Here is a 20,832-nt window from a genome sequence, read left to right as displayed (position 1 = left end):
CGAGTCAAAATGACATCAGCTGCGCTCATTTTAAAATGTGCTATAAAAATAGACTTGATTCGATTTGTGACATGGGACAGGAAAACAGCACAAGTCAAGGTCAAGGATAAACTTTTTATCACCAAGGAAACCAGACCTGAAGATGCTGAGGTCTGGTTGCTGTGGCGATGAGACCTGTCCTCTTTACCCTGAAGAGGAATGATGGTAACACACACAGACACACACACAGCTTGATTGTTAGTTTTAAAGACTCCAGGATAAGAAAAGAATCTGAGCTGTTATAACGTTGGCTGATGCTCGTTCTGAAGGTGCCGTCAGGCTGATAAATGTTCGTCTACGCTCAGCACGTGAGAGCACAGCTGTTAGCTGCCCGCTGGAGGAAGAACCGAAAACAAGGAACTAAAAGATGCTAACATGTTCCAAGAAGCTCTTTAGGCTTTAGTTCATTCTGTGTCTGAAATCAGCTGTTTCACCTCCTCAGCCATTAACCCAGCTTTCTTCTGATTGGCTGCCTGTCACAAACAGAAGGTGGGTGAGGTTTCTATAAGTGTGAATGTCTGTATCACAACAAACCAGCACGCAGGTTCGGTCAGAGTTCCCTTTTTATTTGTCTGAAATGTTGAGCTGCAGTGGCTAAATTACATAAATACGTAAGTTCACGTCTTTGTACAAAACATTGTTTAGACACTACAAGGCTGAGAGCAGCGCGGGCGGGGGGGTTCAGGCGTAGCAGCCCGTGTTTCTTTGGGGTGGGGAAGAGGAGACTCCTCAGGCGGATGTGTCAAACAGCTTTTCGATCATCTCCTCCACCTCCTCCGGTCGATACTTGTGATACTTCTCGGGGTTCTTGGTGAAGGAAATGTTGGCACATCTGGAAGAAACGTGAACAATGAAATATGAGTGTGAAAGAAATCCGAGCAGATCATTTCAGCCTTATGGATTAATTATTATTAGGTCACATTTTCCTAATTCAAGACAAGCGCTACATTTAAGTCACTCCGTCAAAATAAATCGGTGCCCAACAGCAGACCTCTCAGAATCAGCTGATTGTTTCTGACAGTAATCGGGTCTTAATCAGATTCTCGTGCTACAGTGTTGTTTAGCTGTTTGTTGCTAGGTGGTTGCCAGGAAACATAATGATGTCATAACATCATTATGTTTCGCAATGAAATTTTTGTGGTTATAAATTAAAAGAGAAGATGGTTTTATGAGGTGTCACATGCATGCATGCTGGTAACATGTGAGGTGACATCTCGAACCTTCAGGGAACTTTCAGGATCCTTTGATGCACCAGTTTTGGCAGCTTCACCCCCCGATCATGCAGGAGGTTTGCAAAAAGAGATTTTTCAGCATGCTTGAAGAAAATCACGGAGGGTGTCGGGATCAATAGAACATGTGAGCATGAGCAGCAGATGAGGGCACTAAATTTCTAAAGTTTAGTAATGTGACTAAAAGGGGGCACGCCATCTTAAGCTATGTAAAAAAGAGCAACAGGCTAAGAGAGCATTCACTGATCCCGAGATGCTCTGTGATTATTTTCTCCATTTCACAGAAGGAATCACAGCTTAAAGGTGAGATTAGTATTGAAAAAAAACAAAAAGAGCCTCCATATTCTTGTTGACCACCCATTAGCTAAAAACCTGTCCCACACAGAAATCTGAATAATGTTCTTATCAACATCTGCCTCCAGAATATTTGACGAAACGATGTTTTAGGTCAAATCCTCGACTCCAGACTTGTTTGTGTGAGAGCGTCTCTGACCTCTGCAGGAAGGCTCTGTAGGCATCAGACACCACCTTCTTCTGATTGTGCCGGATGAGGTCTCTCTGCTCTTTGTCCGGGATGGCCCAACCCTTCTGGATCTTACACAGCTCCTCCAAACCGTCATTGAAGCCCTGACAAAGAGAGACTGACGTCAGTTTCTTACTCAGTAACAGCTGCGTTTTACTTCATTTGATTACAGCCTCACCTTGAATTTGTCTTTAACCACTTGTCTCTCTTTATCTTTCAGCTGGAGGAAGACAAAACACACATGTGTATAAGCCAGAAGCTCCAGTTGCACAAAACAGACGAGAGGCAGCACCAAGGCTTAGTATAAGTTTATAAGATAAATAAGCCTATTATTGACCGGTGAATCATGCAAAGCTACTCTCATAAAGTCCAAGAATAAAAATAAGGATGAGCAGAACGGGTCTCCATAACAACCATTAGATACTGGATATATTTGATCAAACGCACTGAGCGCTGCGTTCGTTACTAACATCTCTGCTAAGTGTTACACCTCCCACAGGAGAAATGCTGACCTTGGTGCCGGGCTGTACGACGGGCATGTTCCTTTCTGTCAGGTGCTCGGTGACTTTCAGCCAGCTGAGGCGGAAACAAAAAGCACGGGCGTGAAGACAAAGACACAAATCGTGTTCGAGTTTGACGCGCGAAGCTTTTATTCGCTCACCTGCGCTGGTATGTTTCGATCTGCTGAGTCATGAGCTCTTTGTAGGACGTCTCCGCTCGCTTCTGAGTCACCGTCACCAGCTGGATCAGCTCAGACCTGAGGACGCAGGAAAGCATTTATCCCAAACTAACTTGCTGTCAGTGATCACTTCATTTATTAGGACATTACACCCCAAAAAAATAAAAGCAAAGAAGAAAGTGTGTGTGTTACTCCACTGCACACCCACGCACAGGTCAACAGTCTGACCTCGGACTAACCTCCGAAATCAGACTTCATCAAATATAATTAAGCCCCCCTCCCAGCTGATCTCACTGAGCAGCTGATCTTAGACCGCCCCGTGTTCACGTGTATGTTCCACTCCCTTCGTTGTCATTATGACCACAAACCGTTTCGTGACAGCCGGCGCCTTGGCAACCAAAAAACTGAGCTTTAAGAAAAGTAGGAACAATTGAATTTGACCTCAAACCCTGATCTTTTCTAACTGGAGAAAATTATTAATCTTAACTAATTTACTAGTAGCTTATTTCCTCCATAGTCTGCAGTTGTTTTTATGCTTGAACGATTCACAGGTCAGTGTGAAGGAGTGTCCTCTGAAAAAGGTTCAGAAACTGGACTGAAAGCGAGTGAAAAAGCAGAAAAACTGAAAGCCTTTCTGAAGTCCTTCTCTTTGGGAACAACACGTTTTATATAATTTGATTTATTTATTTAAATGAGGGTTGCTCAAGACTTTAGTTTCTGTTGAATATTTTCAGGAGGTGATGACGTGACTGACGTGTAGGTTTCTCAGCAGGAGCTACTAAGATGACTGACAGACGGATTTTGGCACAGCCTGCAGGTGTAAATGGTAAACGGACAGGTACTGTTAAAGTGCTTTGGATTCAGGATGCATCAGCTTCTGTACAAGAGAAGGCAGGGATCGGTCCACCCAGCTTCTGACTGGTTGATGACCCACGGCCACCCCAAGTCCGGGCAGCTGACCAACGCACGCATGCTCTCCTGGTCATGAGCATTAAATGATGCACGTAAAACCAGACTCAGACGTTATTACTAGCTTTAGTGATCCTGCAACCAAAGTCAGGCCACTTTGAGACTGAAGCTGGTGTTTGCTCTCTGCACAGACTGGGCGGTTATTTTGACACAGGAAACGATGCTTACTTTTCCAGCGACTTGAGGATGTAGTTGTAGTTGTTGTGCAGGAAGATGGCACTCAGAGCCGAATCCTCGTACACTTTGGATTTACTGAGCAGGTTTAGCTGCAAGTTCCCCAAAACCTTACCTGCAAGAACAAAAGAACACAAAATGATGACTAACAGACTAAAACGAGGACTTCTAACACAGAGGCAGTGCACAGCATCTCTGCTTACATATGTAACTACTGAGGAGCCTTTTGTTGAAGTCGGAGGTGTAGCTGGTGGCCGAACTCGTCTCTGTAAGAAATACAGAAGATTTTAGCAGCAGAAGCTACAGATGCACTTTTGAAAGCGTGCATGCATGTGACCGCTAATTTCTTATCTTAAATCCCCCAAAACAAACTGAAAACATTCAAAGCTGACCTCATGAGGGGCCTACACAGTCTCTCTTTGATGCTTACCTCGGGGGTCTAAAGGTATATTGTAAGTGTCCCCCAGTACTAAAAGGGCCGAGGCAAGGCAGAGGACAAGAGAAAGAGAAAGAGGCACAAGTGCAAAAAGGTTAGAAGAGAATAGTTAGTGCAGAGTAAGCATACAGTCATCAGCCAGGCAGCGAGGGGTCGAGGGCTCGAAAAGAGCCGGATGCGGAAAAGGAGGCGAAGCGAAGCTGCGATAATCAAAGCACAGGAGGGAGCCACAAACACTCGCCTATAAAAACCTGAACACATGCTGGATGTGTAGAGGCTCCGTGTGAAAGGAGAGAGATGCAATTAGAAGGGGAAGGAAAAAGGTAGAGGGCTGAAGGTGAAAACAGCCTCAGATAAAGGAGCAGTGAAGGGACAACCTGGGAGCCCGACAGTGTGGAAATTGAGTTGCTTTTATACATCTGAAGTCTGGTCGCCTCATAAATGAGAGTCAGGTTAAAATGAACCTACGGATGTGGATTCATAAGCAACACTTTGCAGTCTGGAGAATCTGGACAACCAGACTGTTGAAAAAAAGCTGTAAATAAAAGACAGCTGCAGCCACTGTAATGTCACCCACTGGTGTGAAAAGCCCTGCTTCTGAAGCATTGAGCTGAGTATATTCACCATTACAAGTTTAGTTTTCTGAAACCAAACGTCAGAGTGTGAAATGATGTGCTTCAGTATCAGCATGTCAGCCATAACTCCTCAAACTCTTATCCCCTTGGAGAGCTTTTCCGAACTGAGGATTTCTGTCACATTTCAGACGCTTAAGGAACCAAATCACTGGGTTGCATCCAAGGTTATTGATGGTGGTCCCTGAATACGCAGAAACTATTTTAAAGGTTGTCAAACTACGTCTTAATAGATTAATACTGAAGATACTCATCATTAAGGGCACCGGGGAGGTCATCAAATCTCGTTTTTATGGGTGAAAGAGTTAAAGTAATCACATTTGTGATTTTATATGAGAGATAAAAGAAAAAAAGCGTGTAACACCATCACAGCCTGGCGAGGCAGCAGGACAGCTATGCTAACGAGAGGCTAACGCCTGCGTTGTAGTGGCTGCACCTTGTGAGGCCAGCATGGCTCCAGCTGTCTCGTGGAAGTCCAGCAGCTGCTGCAGGAACAGGATGGCCTGCAGAGGAGAGGACAGAGGAGGTGAGCTCGGCTCGGATTAATCATTAGATGGAGACGCTCCGCTCTTAGCTATCAGCCGTCCCCACGGAGACGGACGAACAGCAGAGTCCTCGCAGGAAGGTGTTGACTCTGAAGTGTAGAAAGAGCGAATAAATGAGTGGTGTTATTTAACCCGGGAGGTAACGGAGCATCAGCTTACATTGCTGGTCAGTTCATGGACCGTTCCGTCCTTGGGCATGTTGTACTCCTTATCAGGATCATTCTGCAGTCACAGGAGAAAGAAGTCATGAATTATGAGTTACTGAGCAGTGAGTGGTGACACACAGAAATGAGAGCTCCGTGCCTTGATGCTGTCTGCAAACTCCTCCAGAGCTTTGGCTCCGATCGTCTCCATGGAGGTGATGAGGGTGGGCAGCTTGTTCTTGGTGCTCGCCGCCGTGCCCTGCAGACAGCACAACACATCATTACAGTAATTCATTTCTGTCATACGCAGACGTTTTGGGAGTTTTTTGGGGTGCAGCTCGGACCTGCAGCGTGGTATCAAACTCAGACTTGTTCATCTTCAGGTGTCTGAGGATGGGGAAGATGGTGAGGACAGCTGAGTAGTCGTGTCGCATTATGGCCCGGCGAGCTGCAGCCACAATGTTTTCTCCCTCCAGCATCAGGTTGTCCAGCGCCTCCTGTGGAGGAGCATGAACTGTTATCATATATTATAAGTATATATCTGACCAAAAAACCAAATATTCAATATACAACACAGAAAAGAGATTTCCAGGATCCTGAAGGTGTTATTAAACCAATTTATTAAAAGTCTTTGAACCTGTGTAAGCTCAGTTCCAACATTAAATCCTAATCAAACCTTCAAATGCTCTAAAAATGTCACAGTTTTGTCTCCCGGACCTGAATGAGGGAGTCGAAGGTCTTCTTCTGGTGGTGCTCGGGGATGATCTCCGCCAGAAGCAGATACTCGCTCTGAGCCAGCTTGACGAAGGCACTGATGCAGTGGATGTAAGAGTCGATCTCGATATCCAGGACATCATCCTTTCCTGGGTGGAAAAGCTCAGTCAACCAGCAAATCAAACCATCCAACATCAGACGTGGAGTCTGAAGCTGAAAGTAAACCTATGTGTTCTGACTGCAACTGGATTTAAAGAAAATACAAAGTGCTAAAGCTGCAGTGGGCGTGCTTTTATCTACAGGAAAGCCCGCCTCTTTAGATCATCTGTGTTCCTTCTTTTTCCCACATGGTGCCCTCACTCACCTGTGGCGGCCCCGTGCTTCTCGGTCAGGGCGTCAGAGAGGTGTTTGACCCGCAGGTCGTGATCGTAACCTGGTGGGTGGGGCGGGACAGCAAGGAGACAGGCCAAGTCAAACCACCGGGGGTCGTGACTAGGCCAGAGGGTGAGAGTGGGGGGGGGAGACAAACCTGTACCTGGAGCAGCTGTACCGACCACCAGCAAGCACCAGCCGGGGAGGGGGCGGGGGAAAGAAGCAGGGGACGCCCACAAGTTTGGGGGGAGGGGACAAAAGACCCAGAGGGGTTTGTTTTCTGCATCGACTGATGTCTGAATCAGTCAGTGTGTTAAAACTACGAGACAGAAATCAGCTTGCACAGAAATCACAACAGCTTTCGACTGATCGCAGCTTTTCAAAGTAAAACCATCCTGACACGCTTCCACACGGGTGAGACGCTCCCACGCTTTAATTACTTAATAAAATTAATGTATAATCTTATTATACGATCTATGGCAAATTATTATCAGCCTAGCAGATTTTATCTGGATATTATTAATGTATTTTCTAATTATAAAACTGTTTGTGCAGAAATAAACAAAAATTTCGTCATCAAATATTTTTAATGTGCAAACGCGGAAATCATTTGCAGTTTAAAAAACACACAGACATTAAAAAAAAAACAAAAACCCAGGTAGTTTGGAAATACTTTAAGGTAATCTTTGCACCACCTTGTGGTACAGAGTGGTATTACATGGGCACACAGTCTGTCTCTAGTTAAACATCAGTTGACATTTCTGCCATAATACATCCGTGTTTCAGGATTAAAATCATAGCGGTGATTCTTTGCATTCAGTTTTCAAACAACAGTTTGAAACCTTGAAGCCAAGTTTCACCTTTAACAGTGAAGAAGTTTATCAGGATGGATGCGCTTGTTCTTAATGTTGCATGTCGAAATTAATGAGCTGTAGTATCAGCTGTCTTTATTCCAGACCGATTAGAGATGATTTATGACTCATCAAACATGCGCAGCGACTAGCTGTTGTGACTGAGGGGACGTTCTGTGTGCCTGAAACAACAGTACACTGTCAGCATAGAGAAGACCGAGGTGCTTTACCTTCCAAAGGAGTGAGGTTAGAACCCCCCTTTTTCCCATCCAGCCCATGCTGTGAGTACTGTTTCAGAAGGTTCTGAGCCTTGCGAATGGTCCCTGGTCCCAGAAACACAGAGACAGAGTCCAGAGGAGGGTAGCGAGGTCCAGACAGCCCAGAAACAGAAACAGGAAGAAGAAGAAGGAGAAGGAAGAGAAGGGAGAGCTAGAAAGTGAGTGATGAAACACAGACACCACATCCCTCCACCACCGAGGCAGCCAGCAGAGGTTTGTACGTGGGGGAGGAGGGGGAGGCACAGCCTAACACCACGAGAGACAAACTACAGCACTACAGGACACGTGTGCTGAAACACACACTGCCGGGGTGATGTCAGAGAATAAACAGGTTAGATCAGTTATAAACAGCCATCACAATTAATACAATTAACAGTCATATCTATCATTACGATTATTATTACTATTACGAATAATAAACAGTCTGTCACATGGTTTAGAGATGCAAAAATCTGCAGATTATTCATATTTACAGCATTAAAACACAAACTGTTGGCCTGTTAGTGAGTTAGTAAGCAAGCAGCACAATTAAAGGTGCATTCAGCTTTTTTTTTTTTTTTTTTTACATAATTTTTTCTCTGCATGAAAGGTTATTAGTCACATATTTGTCAAACTCACACAGTTGCAAAGGTTAGCGTGTTAGCAAACACTTTAGATGTGCAGCAATCGCAGAGCAACACTGTCGTCATGTTAGAGTCCAATAAGGCTGTTTGTAGTGGAAGTCGTACCAAAAACTCTGATTTGTTCTGCATGTGCAAAAAAACCGCTTCTTCCTTTCTTTACCTTTCACAGTTAAAGCCCTGAAAATGAAAGTTCTGGACTCTTAGAGCAGGAGAGACATCTCCTGTTAAAGAGCAACTGAATAAAAACAGAAGCAAAAAGTCGAATCTGGGATTTAAAGAAAATCCTGCTTTTGGTTTGACTACTTGTGCAACAGAACAGTTTATTTTCCTGCTTTCTTATTAAATTATTACTTAGTTATATATATTTTTTCACTGTTTCTCCAGTTATTGAAAATATTAAAGAAACGAAATAAAATAATCAATTTTTCTTGTCAAGTACGCACATGAGCATCGTCTTTGAAGCTGAATCCAAAAGCTGTCAAAGACATTGCATTAGTTACATAGCGTAACAGTCAGAACCTTAAGTCTTCATTAAATTACGAGAGTTTCAATTTAAATTTTGGCTTATAATCATCATTTAATCCTCACTTTCATTGTTCTTTTTTGTTACAAATCAAACACATCCTCTCAAACGCACCCAAGATGACTAAAACTGACACTTTTGTTCTTTGGTTTCTTAAAAAGTTCAGTTTCAGTAATATTTGTATCTTGTTAAGTCATCAAGATTAAAGTTATTGTCTAAAACAAACACCTTAATCACGCAGCCCTCATACAGACGCTAGAGAAAACTGTTAAACCAGAACAGTGACAGGAAGTGTGCGTATTTTTGCACATGCGTCAGATCAGTCAGAGGGTTCACCTGTTTCACCTTTGACCTCAACTCTTTAACCAGGTGTGTGCAGGTAAAGCAGGCGATCAGCTAGTGACAAACTCCTTGAATCAACACTACGCACAGTTATATTATGAACCTGTCACGCACACACACACACACACGCACGCACGCACTGCAGCCTTTAGTTTCATGGCAGCAGTGAGCGTAAGTAGAACAGATTAAAACTCCATCATCACACTAGAAACACAAAGAATGTCCAGTTAGTTATTATCATAAACGCTGTGAATCCATTTCTGCTGCTCTGAAAGTCCAAATCAAAGTGACACCAGGTTCCCTGGAGAGGCCTCAATGACACAACCGCCTAAAAGGGCAGAGCAAGTGGTGACTGCAGACTGCTGCTCTCTCCTCCCCCCTCCTGACTCTAGTCTCTTGTCACTGTTGGTGACATGAGACGGTACCTACAGCCCATTCAGGTTCATCCAGCTCCTCCAGGAGGTCTCAGGAGTTACCAGGAGACAGGCTGAGAGCTGGACAGGCCCGTAGGAGGGCATCAGTCCTGCGACAGGACTGGTATTTGACGTGACCGAGCCTGGAAACATCACAGCGTCTGCCACCTGTGCTCAGCATGAACCTGCTTTCATGTGAGAGGAGAACAGGGCACCAGTAACAGACCTGTCAGTTCTGCTGCTCTCTGGCTGTGATCACAAGCCCCGTTAAAGGACGTCAGGATCTCACACAGTCTGTTCTGAAAGTTTGTGCAGAAACATGTACACGAGGAGGCCGCTGAAGGTCACTTTGTAGCGCTCTGCCAGCTCTTCCTCTTCCTCCCTAATTTATGCTTTAATTCTGTTGGGTCGCCTGAGGGTTAAAGTGAGTGAGTGCCTGTTATTAGTACAGCAGTTTCTGCATATGCATGCATGTACAGGTGTATGTGTTAACTCTTAGACTCTGATAATGAAGACTTTGTTTCTCAATCACACAACAATACGTTTGTTTGTTTGTTTGTTTTAATCAACTAAATTTCAGGAAAATAGACTACAGCTAATCCTTACACATAATCTTATAGAGCCAGGCTCAATCATAAATAATAATTTTTATTCTATGCAATTACAAATTATTCATTTCTAGTAAAATTGTAAAGAAATTTCATCAAGTTTTGTTTATCGGCCGTTTGGTGGCAACCTCCACCTTACTCATCTCATCACCGAAACGCTCTGCCGTGAAACTAGAGGTTAAAATCTCCACTGGATGACCTACTACACCATTCAACAGGACAAATAAACCTCTGCCGTCTCAGCTGCTAACAAAACGACACAAACCATCACGCTGTCTCTGATTTGCCGTGAAATGTGGCATCTGACGTACACAAGCAAGCACGAGGCACACGCTAGAGCTTTGTGTTTACCTGGGATGTAGACTGTCATCACAACACAGGGATTATGAAAGAGGAGAGGATGAAGGATTAGTTAGACCAGGGTGTAATATCACAGAGAAACACAGTGTGTGGTAGAAGTGCGCTACAGCTCGGTGAACTGAGTGATTACAGAGAGATTGTGGAGGACAACCTGAGACAGAAACAGACTGTGGATGTAGTGAAGAGTGTATAATATCCGTCACTATGCAGGATCATGCGTGTTTGTTAGGTTGATCTATGGAAGATGGATTGGACAGCGAGTTGGGATTACAGACTGGAGTGGCGTGATTGTGGATTCGGTCTGAATGAGGCGCATCTGTTGCTGACCTGGTCTCTTCGGGGCCTTTTTAGTTGGCGTGTCCTTGCGCTTGGTTTGGACGGCAGGCGAGTAGAGGACACCGGAGGAGGCGCTGTTCTTGCGGAAATGCTCTTTGAGGCCTTTGATGGAGCGATCGAGCTGGTTGGAGCGGATCTGGAAGTAGACGTTCATGAAGTCTGCAGGAAGAGGAGAGCAAAATTAGACACAATCTTTCCAGTTTCTCTACACCGCCTGCACATTTCAAAGCCATTTTAATGATTTACATCACCCCAGCTCTGGTGGTAAGATGATTTATAGATTGTAAGGTAGAGGACCTCCAATATTAGACAGAAAAGCCCAACAATCAGATGATATTTGCAATTGTGGTAAAGAACTTCCTTTAAACAGGAAGCGACCTCCAACAAACAAACACAGCTGTACCCTGATTACGTCCGTATTCCACCAGCCAGCCGGCGATGCAGATGATGTCCTGGAGCACGGCCTCGGGCAGGTGTTCCAGCATCACATCCTCCTGGACCTCCAGCTCCTCATCCACGCTGATGGCGTCCAGGATGAGGATGGGGGGAACAGGTTTGCTGTAGCGGGTCAGGAGGCTGCGGAATTCGCCCTCCAGCAGCTCCTTCCCCTTTTCAAAGCGTGCTTTCTGCAGAAGAAGATACGGTCATGGAATTAGTGACTCCAACTCGGAACGGCACGGAGACTGAAGCAGACGTCTGAAGTGAGGAAGAAGTGCATGAAATGTACACATAAATGAATGTAGGAATAACAGCATGATTCATTCAGAGAGCTGCGCGGTGTATAATGTTGTTCAGTCACTAAATACGTGGAACTAATGGCTCAGATAGCTTTTCCTCTTTCAGACACAAGTGGCTAAAAGGAATATTTTCACTGTAGTACTGTGAGAACCACGACACATTTGGACACAAACAGAAAATGGTCGAGAATACTGTGCAGAAATCTGAACTCTCAGAAAAAGCTGCGATCGGATCATTTTATGTATTTTGCTAGAAAAAACACAAGGGCACAGAATCTGTCGGGACTGAAATGTTATGACAGCAGATCGACCTCGTTAGATCTCCAAAAACAGAAAGTCAATCACATCACAGGCACAAATGTGACAGTTACTTTTAATTATTTCCAGGGTGGTCCATCTCTTTCCAAGAAGTCCATATAGCCTTAAATATATAAATACAGTCACTTTAAGCTTTTACTAAGCAGTGATGAAGGTCCAATAATGTCTTTTAAATTGACAAGGCCAAAACCTATTAGTTTCTCATGATTAACTACGACTGGTAGTTTCTCTTTGCCAGTATATAAAAAGATGTGTTTCACAGAAACCACCAATGTTCAAGCCTGGCATGAACCGGGGTCAGCTGGACACCACATCACTGTCCATGACATCCATGATGAGTGGATTGTAAACGTTTTTACCACAACTGTAATTTCAGAGAGGCAGATACTTTACCACTGTGTTGAGCTCAGGGCTGTCTGGGTTGTTGTCTTGAAAGTATTCGACAGCTTTCTGAATTCTTGCAATGCAAGCAAGATACTCGTCCAGTCTGCCCGTAGGTCTGAGACAGAAAAAGAAAATTAGTATACATACAGTTTGTGTAACCACAAAACATTTGCATACGAAGGTCATCCCCACCCCTCTCTGATGATCCTGTCCGTGTCTTTGGCCACATGGTAGTAGCTGATGACGTGATCCATGCAAGACAGAGTTTTGTCCACGTTCTCCTGCAGCCGTTGCAGGTTTTCCGTCTGCTTGTGAACCGGGATGATGGAGTTCTCCAGCTGCATCAGGCGGCTCTCGAACGAAGACAGGATGGAGACCTTTTGGGAAAGAAATAGAGGTCAAAAACCAGTTGGGCTATAAAAGCAGCTTAAATATAGCACCTTAAATAATGAGTCACATAAGAGATTCAGCTGAAGTGGGGTGAAAGCTGAAAAATGACATCACAGGCTGCTTTCATCATCTCACTCACTCTTCATGTTCATAATAGAAATGATAGAAACTATAAGTAAATATTTCAATCCAAGTACAAGAATAAGAGGCTTTATTTTTAATTATGGGTTAAAGTACTATCGAATGGAGATCAGCCCACCGCCTTTAATTATGAGAATTATGAGTGTCAGCCTGAGCTGTCCCTGGGTGTGTTTGGACCGTCCTACCATGTTTTTGGTCAGCTGATCGCTCTTTTCCAGGTTCTCCCGGATGAACGACAGCGTCTCCTGCTCCTGTAACAGCAGAAAGAAAACCAACCACTCACTCATTTCACTCTGAAGACATTAAAGACACTCTTTCGGTCAATAAGCATCATTTTAAACGCGGGTGTTGAGCTACACTGGTGGGTTGTAGCTCGAAGGGAAGCTTCCTTCCTCTCAAGCCACCAGCTGTCTGACCTGCTTCAGTTTCTCCTCGATCTCCCGCTTCCTGGCGGACGCATCCTCCGTAGGAATCATCCTGGAGGAAATTTAAAGCAAAGGAGTCTCTTCGGCGGCTAAAACGTGACTAAGTTACCGATTTAGATAATAAAAACAACAACAACGACACCACTGAGCCGCTGTCATGGATAGCTAAAAGCGATGCGGTTAAGCTAGTTTGGTTAGCCGTAACAGGGCAAGGGTTTCCGGTTAGGATTTCAAAATAAAATAGCCATCGGCACTAAACTGAAAAGTGAAAAACATGCTCATCGATTTTTTTTCCTCCAATCAGTTTGTACCAATGACATTGGTTTGTACTGAATCAAGATTACGTTAACTAACTGCAAATGAAAGTAAACACACAATTCTTCTTCAGTTGTCTTTTATTATGGAGCACAGTAATTTTTCTCTGTATAGTCTTTAACTAAAATTGTGAAACCTGTGTCGCACACCCCTAAAAACCTTTAGAAATGAATGCATTTACTGTTTGTATGACAATAAAATGAACAGAGTAAAGCAGTATGGGGTGCACATCCCACAAAAGTGTTAATTTTATTTTTAAATGTTTAAAAATTTTATATCCTTTAATATAAGATTTTTGTCCCCACATTTATCACAGTTAGTAGCCCTTTTTGCTAGACAATGTGTCACCTTTATTATGGAGGTCAAATACACCAACTTCCGGTAATGGGTGTCTATCCCGGACATGTTTTTTAAAAACTTTATTTACAAAAGACAAACACAGGTAATTGTCTATGAAATCAGAAGATTTCTGAGTTTAAATAAAACTTTTCAACACTGATATTTTGTTATTCAGGCACTTTTAGACAAACGCCTAAATGTTTATGTTATTTGTGAACTGTAATCAAGAGTTCTCAAAGTTTTTGAGAAAAAGAAATGTTGGGAAAGATGCCATTACGTGCAATGTCGAGAACCAACTCCTAGGGGTCGCTGTATCATTCAGTACTAAAATAACACATTAAAAGCATGAAGAACACAGTCATAACTAATTACATAAATAAATAACAGACCGTGGAATTTGCAGACTAAATGTTTAAACTCAGTTCATTAAGTAATATTTTTACTTTTGAGTCTATACATTTCTGAAATTAAACAAAACCCTGGAACAGTGCTGGTTAAAGGAAACAAATCTTATTTATATCCTTTTTCTTGAATCTCTAACAGGATTCTTTTTATTCGACACTTTTCTTTTCTTAGAGGCTCCCGCATTTTAAAAAGCTGGAACTTTTTCTGGACTCTCCGCATAAATAAACACGAGCACCCAGTTCGGAAAAACGTTACAAATGTATTTGCACAAAAGAAGATGCTTCACACAGTTTGTTCACTTACATATTTACAAATCTCCTGTTACACTTTACACACTTTCATACAAACCAAAATGTCTGTACGACATCTCTCAAAGGTTCTTTAATTACTGTTAATTTATAAAGTTATTAGAGACAATGAAATCTAACTAAAAGAAGAAATCTGAAGGAGCTGTGAGACTACGACACAAACTACAGTCACTCCGACTTGTCAGCTGTTTTACACTCATGCAGTTCTCGGTAATCAGAGGATTTATTGCTGGACCTCAGGTAGTGAAAACACACCTCTGACCTCTGTGTGGAAGATAAAGACAACTCTACTGAGTCATTTAAAGAAAGCACATAATTAAAAACTGCCCTTTCCAGTTCTGAGAACGCTTTCCTGCCCATGTCCACTGAGAAAAAGAAGGTTTATATATCAGAGCATTGAGAATAATGCAGATGTGTTAACGCCGCAGAGCTGCACTCTACGATTCCTCTTCCTTAGACAGCGTCTGAGGAGGAAAAACACAAAGGACTTCTTAGAAACAGGACAAATGCTTTTAATTAAAAGACTATTTATTGTGTGTTTTATTAAAACTCACCTGTTTGAGGAACTGTCGTCCAAAATAATTGGTAGCCATGTTCTTTAAGCTGGTCTTCCCTCCCACTTTGCACCTCACGTATCCGTATAGGTTGGCGCCTTGCAGCACGACGCCCATGATCACGACGGGCTGTGAGGAAGACGACAGTTTTCTGAAATAAACCCTGGTCATATTTCATATTCCCCTTATTATCAATAAATCCCACGAAAAGGCTGAAGGTGAACCACGTGTATCCTCTTCACTGCTTGTATGTTCCCAGAACACGTGAGAACATGCTGAATACACAATAAAGAGATGGACTGATCTTTTTAAGGGAGTAACTCACAGTCACAGGGAGTTTATGATTGCAGTTGTTGTCTGGGCCAACAGCTGGAACCATCTTTTTCTATGATGATTCCTTGCAAAGATTTTGATCTTAGTTTTCATTTTTTAAAAGTTATGACTTCTAAACTTAACTGGGACCTTACTGCATCAGGTCATGTGAACTTCAAACGAGCATATAGCCTCCAGGGAAAACACTGGGTGCATGTCTGACACATCACCTCATAACGGTTCAAATCACACTGTGAGCATTTCAGACATGAAGCATACAGGCTGAAGGAGTCCACTGTGTTCCTGTGTCTGACTCCCAAACAACAATCTCGAGGGATAAAACCTTTAGTTTAAAAGTGACGTTTCTCTTGGGGCCACTTGGAGGTGTCTCCCAAAGTGAGTCCGTCCACACAGACTCTCATCTTAAACTCCACAGAGAACGTTTTTACCCTCTACGGACCGTTTCTTCTTTCTTAGGTGGTTTTAAGTAACGTAGCTGCTAGCCATCTGCTAGCCAAAACCAAAACACTGAGGCTTCAAACTGTGAAGCCCAAAACCACAGGACGGCTATGCCCATCTTTCATATACAGTGTATATGCAAATAAAAGTCCCACAAAGGAGCCAATGAGTCTCATCGTCTGTGAGCTGCAAACTGATAGTGATAAGTGATTCTTTTTATAACAAATTTCCACAAACCAATTAAGTTAGCTTAAAACTTAGAGATATTACTCAGAATTGCGTCCCCCCTCGTGCAGCAGGAAAACTTTGAAAGCAAGCTTGAGATGCAGGGTGAGAGCAGGGAAACACTGGCTCATGTTTACCAAGTAATTATTGTCTAATTTTACTTAAGAAAGCACCAAGAACTAATAGGGTTCAGTGGGCTTAGAGCTGAGAGACACAGCCAGGAGCTAGGTTTTATTTTCTCAGTGCTGTGAGAAAAATAAAGGTGTAACTGAGTTTTAATGGGATTTGTTGATAATAAGAAAAACAGCATTTGTCCAATCACTAAAATCTAACAACTTACCATCCATTTAATCCTGAATGAAAACAGGGTGCTAAAGACAAAGATGACCCAGAGGACGGGGCAAACAATCAGTCCGAGCCAGAATATCCTGGACTCTGAATCTGATGCTTGCTGCTTCCCTGTACCCTGAAGAAGAAGGAAACAGGATATCTCAGTTAGACATCTGCGAACACGATAAGACCCGTTGACAGTAAACATCTGGACGAAGGAACCTGACACAGAGCAACAGGTCAGGGTCATGTTTAGCCAAAGCCCCGTGTCGGAGCCGGAGCAGATTCAGCAGAGATGCATCTCACCTTCCTCGACTCAAACACCCAGTGGCTTCGTCCATCGTCATCCACCTGATTCCACCACCGCAGACCAACCATCAACCTCCCAGTGATGTTCTGCAGATGGAGAGATTTATGGCTTTGTTACGGAGATTGTGGCAAATCTTATTCATAAGGTGCTGGATCTGAGTACTGTTTCCTAGGTTTAATTATTTACACAAGTCTTTGTGTAACAGTGTGACTCTGGAAACCGAGTCCAGTTGCACATCTGACTTACAGAGGAAAACCAGAGCTATTATCCAAGGAGATTCTACAGCAGATTTAAACAAGACTAACAAAAAAAAAAAAAAGGCACTCGATGAGCCAATCGATCGCCCGAACAGAAAAAACATCAACCCTGGCCGGCACATGTACGCACTAAAGGGTCACAACAGCTTCAGCTGTGTGGTAAAAAGCACCACATACTTGATACTGCAGAAAAGATCTTTTATCAGATCTAGCTCCTGATTTTCTACATGCACTTTTTCTATTCCAGTAAAAGTTTAAATGCTGCTTTCAACTGCCCCCTTGCCCCAAGGCGTCACCACAGCACATAGCGCCGCACACTTGATTTGGCAGTTTCCCACCAGATGATTTCCATTTAACCCCAAAAAGGATTTGCGTCTCCAGCTGGAATCGTACCAGCAACCTGCCAAGCAAGTGCGCTAACCACTATACCAGTGACCACTGAAATTAATCCCAGAGCTCTTCAGTCATTCATTTCTGTTGGTAAGGGATTCAGATTCATTCCAAGGAGGCAGTTTTGTTGTGAGATTTGCTTTTAGAAGGACTAGTTTATGTGGACTTCACTACCATGAGGCTATTTAAACCGATTCAACGTGAACATCATCAGCACACAATAACACATCCACAAGAACCAGTGAATGACAAACGTCCAGAAAGCAGAGGTCTTTAAATCTCACTGCAGGTAGTGAAGCTACAGTGATCAAATACAGAAAACAGCACATTACAAATGTCAGACTGGCCTGTAAACTCTGCCTCAACTCATCATGATTATGACTGGATGCCTGCAGTACCGGCTGTAGAATATCCGGTCTCCAAGGCTCCGAACTGTCTGTCAAAAAACACGATGGTTGAATCTGTGACCAAAACCTTCACCATGTTTTTCTCACGACTGCTCATCATCTCATCCGAGCACCAACAATTCATTCAAAACTAATAATCAATAACCAAAAAGTGAGAACAGTTGGCAAGCTTTTAGGACGATTTCCAATCTTGCTTTTAAGCTCCTGATAAAACTTTTATCTCATCAGGTCCACTCTTCCTCTGAGTTCTGCCTTTAAGAAATGCACAACAAAAAGCAAAAAAGCCCCACCAAGATCATTAATTATAATCAATACAACAACTCCTTCCATCACTACAGTGGAGATATTAAAGTGATAAGAGAAACACCTTTACTGTCCAGAAGTCACATGAGAGCAGAAGGATTATTGTGACCATGCAGGCGATGAAGCTCCCGCTGATGAGCTCAGCGAGCAGGTACACGATGATGGCAATGACTCTGAAGAAGAGGTGGAAGAAGGCCGCTACCGGATGCCTGGTGACACATTTTTAACTAATTTAATATGACATGGAGTATCCACACAGATCAATAACCAATATTGTGTCATATTAATAACAATTATAATCATTATTATTAATAAGAACAAATAATAATAACAACATTTAAAAAATCTTTTTGTTTTTTTGCTCAGTGTAAAACTTAAACATAGGTCTCTGACAACAGCAAAAGTCATTGTAAAATATCGTCTCTAATAGTCAACTAGCCCACATCAGATGATAGTGATAACTTAGCAGACAGATCAGTGAAGTCCTTGTAAAAGTATGAAAACATACCAAACAAACCCCACAAACCATTAGCCATTATTATCTTGATATCAAGTAGTGACTTGCACAACAAACAGCAAAAGCTTTTCCTTGAAATGTAAATAAATCATTTAATGAAGTATAAACTATCTTCTCTGCAGAGAAAATGTTAAATCCTTCAGCGATCTGCAAACGTACTTAACGCCTGACTTCTTCGACCTTTTCCCTGCGTCATCCTCGGCATCAAACAGAGACACGTCTTCATCGTTGGTATCCTGAGGGATCAATAAGAAAGAGGCTTAAACCTCAACATAAAACAATGTGAAAAAAAGCATCGTCTCTCTGTGGTCAGGGATCATCAGAGGAGTAAGATTGATAACAGTCTGTTTGAAACAGAAATCTGGAGGTTTCGTAATACTAATACACAATTCTGTAACAGGTTGTTTCTGAGCTTTTAACATCATAAATAAATACTCCAAGTCCTCACAGTACAACTTCATATGCCTCCAAACACACTCCTGTTGTTGGGGTAATAGTTTTTTTATTCCTATATTATCAAGAGATTCAGTTTACTAACTTAAATGGCAAAATAAATCTTCAAATGCTGACACTTAACAAGTTAGAACCAACAAGAGTACCAAGAAAATAAACAAACAGTTGTTATTATTATTGAAAACGTGCCATTTCTTCATTATTGTTGCACTCTAACAGCTGTCAGCTCAAACACAGAGCAGGCCTAACACTAAGATCTTATTAAGCTTGTGAAATTGTTTTGAAATGTTAGCAGGATAACTTCAAGTGAATTTGACCTGTAAACTGGAAAAACCAAATACTTACCAGCTGCTTAAAGAACAGCAGCTGATAATATAGATTGGAGTGAGGTCACTTTAGCTTCTCTGTGCCAGGAGACAGTTTAAAACTCACACTTTTGTTTGCTCGGATTATAAACAGCACAAACATTGCCACGTTAGCAGGATGTAGCTTCATTTCACGTTTTGTCACCTTGTTTGCTGATGTTTGTTCAGGCTGATGCTAACTTTAGCAATCGTTAGCTGACACCGCAACACAACAGATGCCCTCTAGCGTAAATTTGCCGTATACAGGTTTAAAGCGAACATTCTGATCGTGGGTTTTTTTCGAGTAGAAAACTTCATCGTTTGATCCGTTTTAAAAACATAATTTTAACGGTAGCTGAGCAGAAATGTTAGCGTCTTAACTACTTAGCAATATTAGCACCACAGATGTCCAACCGAGCTGGGAAACATTCTTCAGCTTCATTAAATAATTTTACTGACGGTTAATGCTTAAACAATCTCACGTTGGCTGTTAACCACACTAAGACATTATTTTAAAAAATAGGAAATAAAAGTGCTCTTACTTACGGCTAGCATCTTGAAACTTGGTCAGGCTCTTCCTGCTTACATGCACGTCACTATAGTCAGGTGACCAAAACGCGCCACGTCACTGAAGTCCACGCGGTTCCTCGATAAAAAAAAAGTGTTTGACGTAATATTTTATTTTTGAAAACAACATTTTTTGTATCATAAAATGATTACCATACATAACATTAAATATATATTTAATAAAAATAATAATAAAATTATGAGTATAAAAATCTTTATACTCATAATTTGCAATAATGTGTTTTTTTGCATTCTATTTTTTTGTTTTATTCCAATTTCTTTTCTTTTTTTTAATGTGTTAATTGATTCATTAAATTATGTACTCGTTGTATACTATTACTCAGAAATGACAGGTATAGAAATATTATGTTCATAGTGTCGTATATATAGGTTAATCCATCCAATTCAGGGTTGCAGGGCAGGGGAGGGGGTACACCCCAAAAAGGTCTCCAGGGATCCTGACATAAAAAGACAGTCAATCACACTCACATTCGCACCTATGGCTAATTTAGAATCGGCAGTCATCCAAACATCTGCATGTCTTTGTACTATGGGAGGAAGCCAGAGTACCTGAGAGAACTGACAAGTGGAGAACATGCAAGCTGCTGCACATAGATAGGCTTGGATTCAAAGCCCAGACCTTCTTGCTGTGAGATTAGGTACAGAATAATCATCAAAGATATTTTAAGTGTACTGATTTTTTTTTTTAATCCTAGCTTTGGTAATTTAACAGCACATATGGTTCACATGGATGAAAGACGCCTCTGAGCACAGAGGCACAAACTACAAACCATGCATGTAATGCTTTGTCTCTCCACCTGTGTACATGTCTGATATTTTGTCTCCGTTTGTG

The 20,832-nt window shown here is 42.3% G+C and overlaps 2 protein-coding genes across 5 annotated transcripts; both read right to left on the bottom strand.

The window, feature by feature from the left end:
- Positions 1-584: 584 nt before the first annotated feature.
- exoc7 (exocyst complex component 7) lies at positions 585-13,393 on the bottom strand. Of its 4 annotated transcripts, XM_085417108.1 has the most exons (21): positions 13,176-13,393; positions 12,945-13,010; positions 12,421-12,605; positions 12,238-12,343; positions 11,193-11,415; positions 10,781-10,948; positions 10,445-10,456; positions 7,537-7,629; positions 6,448-6,516; positions 6,087-6,232; positions 5,714-5,866; positions 5,530-5,628; positions 5,386-5,448; positions 5,118-5,184; positions 3,817-3,879; positions 3,608-3,728; positions 2,453-2,548; positions 2,304-2,367; positions 1,970-2,011; positions 1,762-1,895; positions 585-871 (listed from the first exon to the last, which is right to left on the bottom strand). In XM_085417108.1, exons 1-21 carry the CDS (start codon positions 13,233-13,235, stop codon positions 769-771), a joined length of 2,133 nt encoding a protein of 710 aa, XP_085273234.1. In that variant the 5' UTR covers positions 13,236-13,393; the 3' UTR covers positions 585-768. The 4 variants fall into 4 exon arrangements, with proteins under 4 accessions (XP_085273234.1, XP_085273231.1, XP_085273232.1 ...); XM_085417105.1 differs by lacking the exons at positions 6,448-6,516; positions 10,445-10,456 and having other exon boundaries at positions 13,176-13,392; XM_085417106.1 differs by lacking the exons at positions 7,537-7,629; positions 10,445-10,456 and having other exon boundaries at positions 13,176-13,392.
- Positions 13,394-13,708: 315 nt separating this feature from the next.
- tvp23b (trans-golgi network vesicle protein 23 homolog B (S. cerevisiae)) lies at positions 13,709-20,038 on the bottom strand. Its single transcript, XM_085417103.1, has 7 exons — positions 19,959-20,038; positions 18,775-18,851; positions 18,163-18,307; positions 16,738-16,827; positions 16,442-16,567; positions 15,106-15,234; positions 13,709-15,015 (listed from the first exon to the last, which is right to left on the bottom strand). The coding sequence occupies exons 1-7, from the start codon at positions 19,965-19,967 to the stop codon at positions 14,989-14,991; spliced, it is 603 nt and encodes a 200-aa protein (XP_085273229.1). The 5' UTR covers positions 19,968-20,038; the 3' UTR covers positions 13,709-14,988.
- Between the last annotated feature and the right edge of the window lie 794 nt (positions 20,039-20,832).

The sequence above is a fragment of the Rhamphochromis longiceps genome, linkage group LG8 (genome assembly GCF_057381845.1).
Source record: "Rhamphochromis longiceps isolate RC_006_pf linkage group LG8, R_longiceps_female_GT1.1, whole genome shotgun sequence".
Taxonomy (NCBI): Eukaryota; Metazoa; Chordata; class Actinopteri; order Cichliformes; family Cichlidae; genus Rhamphochromis; species Rhamphochromis longiceps.
Note: the sequence above shows the minus strand (reverse complement) of the source record. Positions and strands in the feature narration are given on the sequence as shown.